Source organism: Brachionichthys hirsutus, chromosome 19, assembly GCF_040956055.1.
Source record: "Brachionichthys hirsutus isolate HB-005 chromosome 19, CSIRO-AGI_Bhir_v1, whole genome shotgun sequence".
NCBI classification, from domain to species: Eukaryota; Metazoa; Chordata; class Actinopteri; order Lophiiformes; family Brachionichthyidae; genus Brachionichthys; species Brachionichthys hirsutus.
Window position 1 is genome coordinate 9386627 of NC_090915.1, and position 8941 is coordinate 9395567.

An 8941-nucleotide genomic window follows, 5' to 3' on the forward strand; every position below is an offset into this window, starting at 1 on the left:
GGCTCAGTTACTGTCCTATAATCTAAAACTGACTAGATGTTCTTCATCCTCTTGATTTACCCGTCTGTAAAAGCTGCTAACACTTCAGGAAGTAGGAACATACCGGTGTTGCTACGGTGGCGGAAGCTGATAACGTGTCATTTAAAGTGTTTTATGCTGGTGCTGAAAGCAAATAACCCTTTTAGAAAGGTTGACCACAATTCATTCATGAGCATCAGGGATGTCATGGAGGTCGACTGTAAGAGAATTGAGATAATAGATAGCACGGAAATATTATTACAGGATACAAAACTGAGGTAGTTTAGCTCAAGAAGAAGAAGGGTCAGGGTCATGTATCATCGTGACGCTGGAATCAGCTAAAGCTGTTTGATTTATGCGTTTCATAGTAATCCATTCAACATACATTCTGTATGTTCCCATATGCAGAGTCTCATCACTATTCTTGACAAATTTAGCATTATTTTTATTTTTTATTTTCCAGTTCCAAGATTGATTCCGTGAGGAGGGTCGTCATGGGCTTTCTTGATGATCCTAAATGAACGTTTTCTTTCACTCCTCTCCCTCTTGCATGCTTTTATAAGTGACATTTTCCTTACTTGGCCTCAATCTACGTATCAGACCACAACACTCCAACAGCCAATCAGGCGGCTGCACAGTGAAGAGTGTCAAACCATTAAACAGCAGTTCAGGTCAAAAGCTGACTCAGATATGAAATGAAAGAGAGAAATATCTGAAGCATTTAGTGAATAATATTTTCTATGATTGGGCATCTGCCTTTGTCTTGCACATCAAGCTGCACATCATTACACGTCTCTCAGAAGAGGACCGAAGCTGACATTAGCACTGTTGCTACAAAGTAAGAGTAATAAGCAAATTCCCAGAATTCTTTGCCTCAACAAAAATATGTCAAGTGACCTACAGTAACGAGAAGACCCGTCGTCTTATCTACTGCCTGAAGCAATCTCACTGACTCCTCTCTTCATTTTCCCTTGCCGATTATCTGCAGGCGCGCAAAAGACCGCATCACCTGAGCCACGCCCGTCTTACTCCTTAAGACGATGGAGGAGGCTGCCAACGTCATGGAAACCGCAGCAAACGCGCTCCCTCTCTTGGAACGGCGGGTTCGCCAGCGACAGCCCGCAGTTTCAGTCCTCAAATCCAGGCTGAAGCGAGGCGTGACCTGCTCTGCGCCCAGAATCCAGTCCACCCTGACGGGGTTCTTCCCTGTGGTGCGCTGGCTGCCTAAATACAAGCTCAGAGAGTATATCTGCGGGGATGTGATGTCAGGAATGATTGTTGGCATCATCTTGATACCGCAGGCCATCGCATACTGCTTGCTAGCGGGAGTGGAGCCCATCTACGGGTTATACACCTCATTTTACGCCAACATTATCTATTTCCTCATGGGGACGTCCAGACACGTTTCTGTGGGGATCTTCAGCCTCATGAGCCTCATGGTTGGGCAGGTAATTACATGCTGATCGTGCAGTTTGAAAGGCCGTGGAATAAAAATATAAATAATTAGATCAATCGTTTTTCTTTGGTGTGAGTTCATGAACAGATTTGACTTTTCTGCAGGTGGTATTCAAGGAGTTGTTCCAGGCAGGGTTTGATCTCAATGAGGACTCTTCGTCATACGGCCCTGATGTGTTCAATGCCTCACTGGGTTCAAACCTCACTGCTGGTAAAGTCCACACTGTGGAGTTAATGGGTCTGCAGTGTGGGAAGGAATGCTACGCCATCAGCGTCGCTTCGGCCCTTACGTTCCTGGCTGGGATCTATCAGGTAATGAAATGCATTCATCCATCCTTCAAGCAGGTCACAGATGTAGCCGGTGCCTATCTCAGCGGGTACACCCTGGATGTGTCGCCAGCACATTGCGAGGCCACACATAGACACACACACACATACACACATACACACTCACACCTACGGTCAGTTTAGAGTATAGATTGCATGTTTTGGGAGCTGGGAGGAAGCCTTAGAACCTGCAGAAGATCCACGCGGACACGGGGAGAACATAGAAACTCTGAACCCACTACCTTCTTGCTGTTGTATTGTTTTTCTTCCTCTGCATAAATACGGTCACAATCAAATATATCATTTAAGTTTTGCAATATTTAATTAAATAAGAGATTAAAACGTTGAATTCTCATCCATCTGCACCCTGGCCCCTCCTCTTCCTCCTCTGCTCCGCCTCCTGCCAGGTCTTGATGGCCGTGTTCCGGCTGGGCTTCGTCTCGGTGTACCTCTCGGCTCCCATGCTGGATGGATTTGCGACTGGAGCCTCTTTCACCATCCTGACTGTCCAAGCTAAATACTTGCTGGGTCTAAAAATCCCTCGTCACCAGGGCTACGGCACAGTTCCTGTCACCTGGATAAACATCTTCGCCAACATCCATAAGGCCAACCCCTGTGACCTCATCACGAGCGCCATCTGCATCTGTGTGTTAGGTGAGGTGAACTATTCTGCCTCTGATTTAATGTCTGACACTGAGGAAGGCATCCAAGTACTGTTTGTACATGTATGATTAAACTCTGATGACGTTTGTTTCTGTAATATAGACTACATTCAACGAGTAATCATAATGATTTATAATATCTACCGCTGTAAATGTAAAATATGACAATAACGTAGAGTTGTTTGTTATAGTGGCAGGGAAAGAGATCCAGGAGCGCTACAAGGACCGTCTAAAGATTCCTCTGCCCACTGAGCTGGTAGTTGTTGCCGGGGCTACGCTGGCCAGTCATTTTGGGGAACTTAACAGGCGTTACAGCTCCAGTGTCTCTGGTCACATCCCCACAGGGTTCATTCCTCCCCAGGTGCCCAGCTTGGATCTGATACCACGGTTGGCGCTGGATGCCATTCCTCTGGCAGTTATTAGGTAATGTGGAACATATTTATCCATCCATCCATCTTCTTCCGCTTTGCGGGTCACAGGAGTTACTGGAAGCTATCCCAGCTGGCTGCACGGGTTAGGGTTAGGGTTAGAGGTGGGGGGGTACACCTCGGATGCGTCGTCGGCGCATCGCGGGGCCACACAGAGACAGACAACCATTCACGCACACACTCGCACACCGCGGACAATTTTGAGTAATCAATTCACCTAAATTACATGTTTTTCGAGGAAGCCGGAAAACCCAGAGAAAACCACGGGGAGAACATACAAACTCCACACAGATAGGATTCTTACCCGGTTCCTTCTTGCTGTGAGGCGACAGCGCTAACCACTACGCCAATGTGCCTCACGCATTAAATCCATTTTACACACAAAAGAAGTGATCATGCCTCTGAAAGGTCGTGCCATCCCGTCAATCACGTCTGTGGGATGCATACGAGGGTGTGCAGAAAGAAGAACAGTCTCTGTCTCTTAATATTTAGGGACAGACAAAAAATAGACAATTTCTTTAAATATTCCAAATGATCCAACCATATAATTATTATTATTTATTTTTTTGTCTCATAGCTTTGCCTTCACGGTGTCACTGTCTGAGATGTTTGCCAAGAAAAATGGCTACACGGTTCGTCCGAACCAGGAGATGCTGGCCATCGGCTTCTGTAACATCATCCCATCCTTCTTCCACTGTTTCACTACCAGTGCAGCTTTGGCCAAAACCATGGTTAGGGACTCAACAGGCTGCCAGACGCAGGTGAAGTTTAGGATTTTGTAGTGACTGGGTCATCGCTCGGATGGATTATTTCTTTGAACCATTAGTAGGATATTTTCCTCAAGAGGCATTCTTGAATTTTCTCTGGCTATAGATACTTTGTTTTAGGCTTTATGCAGTGGACATATGAGGCCTTCACAAGCATTCTGTACTTACAAAGCCTTTTAAAATGTTCTCACCACCGGTATTTGCATGGAAATTATGAAAGTACAAATAGGTTTGTGCTTCTGTGAAGTCTGTAAATAGTTTTTAGGAATATACCTGAAGTATTGGGGCCATGTATAAAACTTGTGTATTAGTCTCAAATATCTTTTATTTTCTTTCTAAGTCTCAGTGTCTCTCCATTCTCCTTCTCTTCCATCAGGTATCAAGTGTGATCAGTGCCCTGGTTGTCCTTCTTGTCCTCCTCTTCTTTGCACCTTTGTTCTACCACCTCCAGAAATGTGTCCTTGCCTGCATCATCATTGTGAGTCTTCGGGGGGCTCTGAGGAAGTTCAAGGATGTCCCGGCCAAGTGGCGCACCAGCCAGAATGATGCCGTAGTGTGGCTGGTCGCTATGTCAGCCACGGCCCTGATCAGTGTGGAGATGGGACTCTTGGTGGGAATAGTTTTTTCCATGGCCTGCATCATCTTTCAGACCCAGAACCCGCGGGTGAGTGAAGCTGATGCAAACTACTCAAGTTTTACAATGAGAAAAAGAAAAAGAAATTATTTACGAAGGTTGAATCTGAAGACTTCGTTTGCTCTACTCCCCATAACTCTTTTATTCTGATGTATGATTTTTAGGTCTCTCTCCTGGGCCGGGCCAAAGACACGGCTCTTTATGAGGACATGGAGGAGTACAATAACCTCGTGCCACCCCCCCGTGTTAAGGTCTTCCGCTTCCAGTCTCCTCTGTACTACGCCAATAAGGACTCGTTCCTAAAGTCCCTCTACAAATCCGTTGGAGTTGAACCTTTCTTGGAGATGACCAAGAGGAAAAAGGCAGAAAAGAAGGCCAAACAAATGTCCTTGAAACAGACCAAGGCCAATGGGGATAAAAACAATGGGGAGGTTGTCATAAGACTTGTTGAAAGAAAATTGGACTTTGACACCATAGTCTTTGATTGTTCTGCCATCCCCTTCATAGACTCAACGGGCACGGCCACATTTAAAGTGCTGGTCAAGGACTATGAACAGATCAACGTAGGGGTGCTACTTGCCCACTGCAACACCTCTGTCATTGATACCCTGCGAAAGGGGCAATTCTTTGGGGTAAATGATATCGAAATGAGCCACCTGCTGTTTCATACAGTTCACAGTGCAGTTCTTCACGCAAACAGCAGTTTTGCAGCAGCGGAAAGTCGGCCAGAAGACTCTGAGGTTTAGAGTAGCTGGAAGGAGACGGGACGGAGGAAACACTGCTGCTTCCATTTCAGCATCTCCTTTCCTCAGGAAGCCTGAAAGTGGACTTGGGTATGTAATCCAACATTTATACTGCAATACTGCAACAAGTAGTTTCAATGTGGCCTTGGAGGAAGCCTTGTGAGAAGCGTGAGGATACCAACAGGATCCTGTTGGGTAACTCTTAAGTAATCTAATGAATGAATGTTGAAACAACTGCGCCACTTCAATCATTATATGCCCAAAGAAAATTCCAAAATGCAGTCGCACTGTTGGAAAGATAAAAAGTATAAATAACGAAAATATGAACATTTTCATTTGTTACAGCCTGTTTCAAAACAGGCTGTAATGGTTTGTTGACTCTGTTGTTATATTTGTTTCCCTTTTAATTTCTGCTTAATTATTGTATGATTCTTCTTAAATTACTTTCATTAGAAACGTTTTTGTCTGGATGGACTGGAGCTACTGGTGGAGCTACTTCACAGATTCATCATGCCGGTTTCTTTCATTTACTTTGCAGCTGTACTTTTTCATCTATCCGTGTCCTGAATAATTTCCTGGCTGGACACAGGTAGCAAAAGGAAAGGGAATTGGCAGCAGGAAAGACAAAGATCAAATTTAAGGATTTTGTACTCGAATGAAAATCAGAAATAAGTCACTGATTCTGTGTCTGAATGGTTTTTCTGTTTTTCTTACCTCAGAATGTGGTCAAATGAACAAAACGCTAACTTGCATTCAATCTGTACTTGCAAGACTGTTTAGTGCTTTATGTTGATTATTTTAAATGCTTTCTATTTTGCAGGTTTATATGCATGTTAGAGGTCACAAGCAACTTCCAGGTTAGTTTATATTCAGTTACTGATTAATGTTTCTTGTTGTGTCACTGCAAAGCAACTTTAGTTTTATATCACCCCAAGCCATCGGCCAATGTCCATCGTGTCCTTACCCCAAGAGGCCAGAGTTCAGGCGTGAAGATCACTATCAGTGTTATTTTTGCTGATGCACCGACTCTCACCCTGGAACACAAAATGATTTATAGACCAGTTAATCTCTTCTTGACTCAAAAAAGAAGCAAGCGCTCATGCCAGATTAGGAAACTAGGGTATTAGCACTCCAATAATATAATCTGTGAACGTAACTCAGACCTCCTCTCAGGTTCTGGACGAAAACAAGGTTATTGTGAAATGTATATTTTTAAAGGGACGTAATGGCAGCGGGTGATGCCTCATATTTCATCAAAATGGTTCACTACCCCATGTTTCAAAAATTAAAGGATTTCTATAACTTGCATAATTAGAGAAGATTTAGCCTTTGTTAAAACTGTGTATTTGTTGAGGTTGTATTCATCCTGTTTTCGTGTTCATGTGAGCATGATCATCTCCATGTATCGATTTAACTCAGAACCTGATTGGTGGTGACGTCACATTGTGAGAAAAGTCTCTTTGACTTTTGTATTTCAGTGGACATTCAACACTACACAAGCTGCCTTATTGTTCAACACTTGAATAAACAGATATGTTTTTAGTGAAGCGCCTTTTTAATTGTGTCTGAATTCTTGCTGTTAATGACACATGTTTATTATACAAGGGAATGTCTGTCCATTCATCTTCTTGAAGGCGAGATAACAGCAATCGTCTCATCTTCAGCTACATATCCGGATCTTTCTGTATCAGAGCCGACAGGCGTGTGCAGCAACTCTAATGACAGGCTGGCTAACAGATCCAGCGGCTACCTTTAATATTTTTGTCTTCCTGCAGCTGCTGAATCAAGTAAGGCTTGTGTTGACTGGCCGAGAACAGAACCACATGTAACCGGATGATTGGGGTTAATTGGGCAGGCAGGTGTGGGAGGGAACACCTGTGGCCCGTTTACCACTGATTGGGGGGGCGGCGTATATAGGTGCTTCCCCTCCCTCGTTCCGGTGTCCTCATTTTGTGTTTTCCCCGTCTCGAAGGCAGGTTGGCCGTACAGACTGTCACTGCCGTGTCTCTCCTTTTCTTTTGTTAGTTTTGTTTTTAGAGTGTAAATAAATGTTTTGAATTCCTAATGCCGTGCTGGTCATCACGGTGAGCGGGCCTGTCCTGTTGGCGACCGTCGATTAGCCCCGTATTCACCAAGTCACATTTTGGCGTTGTCGGCTTTGGCAACAATCGTTTGGCCCCATTTGCCCAACGTCACACACAGAATAACTTTATATGAATTAAAATGAAATCCCATAAATGAGTCCCAACATCCATCCCAAATTATACAGTGTCAGCTTCAGTTGAGCCCTTCCTTATTGTAAGGAATAATTACACACGTACTCAACTTTGTTGCTTCTGAAATGTCCTTTTAACCCCAGCAAAAATTAAATTCAAGCAAACTGCAAGTGTTTTATGAGACATACATATTTATTACTGGATGAGGTGATCCAGAGATGGTATATCATTGTCTAACACTTTATTATCATCAGTAGTAAGTCTCGATTACAGCACTGCTAACAGGCAGGAATAATAATAAAAAAAAAAGATAATTACATTTTTGTGGAGACTGGCAGCACTTGTGCAGTAAAGTTATACGCAGGATTTGAGGATGGATGATGTGTACATATTTGATTTTGACCGGGTGAGCCATGAGGAACTTTGTGTTGAACAAGCGTGCTGAGATGAATCACTTGATCAACAAGAAAAGCAGCCACTCTGCTCGATTCTCCTGGATAGTAAACTTGAGTAGGCAGAAATGCTGCCCTTTAGTGCTCACATATATGAACAGCAGAAGATAAGTACCGGTACATGAAATAGATCTTCCATCTGCTCTGAACAAGCTTAAGAAATAACTGCATAATTACAACAATTATGAACTTCGTGCGGAGTAATTCAGAGAAGAAAAAAGAACGATCGCTTATTTTGCAGCCTTCTTTATTCATTCAAAATATTTAAAAAATATATTTTCACATAGGCACTGAAATAAATATTGTACATCTTGTAGGTCGTTGGTAGTGCTTTATCATATAAATACTCAAGATACCACAAAGACGCGAGGAAAGCAAACACAAGAGTTCATTCTTTAAAGATCAGGCAATATTGGATGGTTCAGCTCATTTTCAAAGACAAAAACATGCATTCAAAAAAGGCAAAATATAGAGAGCATCTGTCCACAATCCACAATACATGCAGTAAACCTCAAAGAAAACAGTTTGTAATGTCATTATTCAACCGTCTGCGTCTGTGAAATCTATCCCTTCACCTTCAGTCCATTACATTCATCCGAGAGCATGTTGTTGTTGTGACTGGGATGAACCTCATATAAACACACGATTGTTTAATTATACTTGAGCAATGAAAAGAAGAAGCTGATCGAGGAAGATATTGATCAACGGTGTTTCTCCGGGATCAAGCCGAACACGATCGTCTTTCCCAGTGCAGCTCTCGCACACGCTCGCCTTGATCGCCATGAACACACACAAAAAAGACACAAATCCGGCACATGCACTGCAGCCGGAATGGTGCTTTCACATTTCTTCAGCTTGATTGTTCAGACTCTTTATTTGTTCTCAAGTTGTAACTACCCGAGTTGTTTCTCCCACATTTCAAATTAGCCCCCCCCCCCAACTATTACATAGTCTAATTTTACAGGCGCTGAAATACAGAACAACATTTCAGACAAAAAAACAAACATTGTAACGTCAGTCTGTTTTGCTTGATTCCAAACACTCTTTTTTACAGTTTTAATACTATAACAAAAAACATTCTCCGTTATGTAACGTGATCACAGATTTAACGCGTGAAAACCGGATTCTGTTTTAAAAAAAACCTGCTTGAATTCCTGTTTCCTGCATTGACCTTAATAGTGGTTCGTAGCTTTTCATAGAGATTTATCGAGATAGAGAATTTGAGATTTATGGTGGTTC

General features: G+C 43.0%; 1 protein-coding gene across 1 annotated transcript; it reads left to right on the plus strand.

The window, feature by feature from the left end:
• Positions 1-1058: 1058 nt before the first annotated feature.
• On the plus strand, positions 1059-5037 carry slc26a1 (solute carrier family 26 member 1). The gene is made up of 7 exons (XM_068752945.1): positions 1059-1466; positions 1579-1785; positions 2208-2454; positions 2654-2885; positions 3468-3651; positions 4034-4321; positions 4456-5037. The coding sequence occupies exons 1-7, from the start codon at positions 1059-1061 to the stop codon at positions 5035-5037; spliced, it is 2148 nt and encodes a 715-aa protein (XP_068609046.1).
• The last annotated feature ends 3904 nt before the right edge of the window (positions 5038-8941 follow it).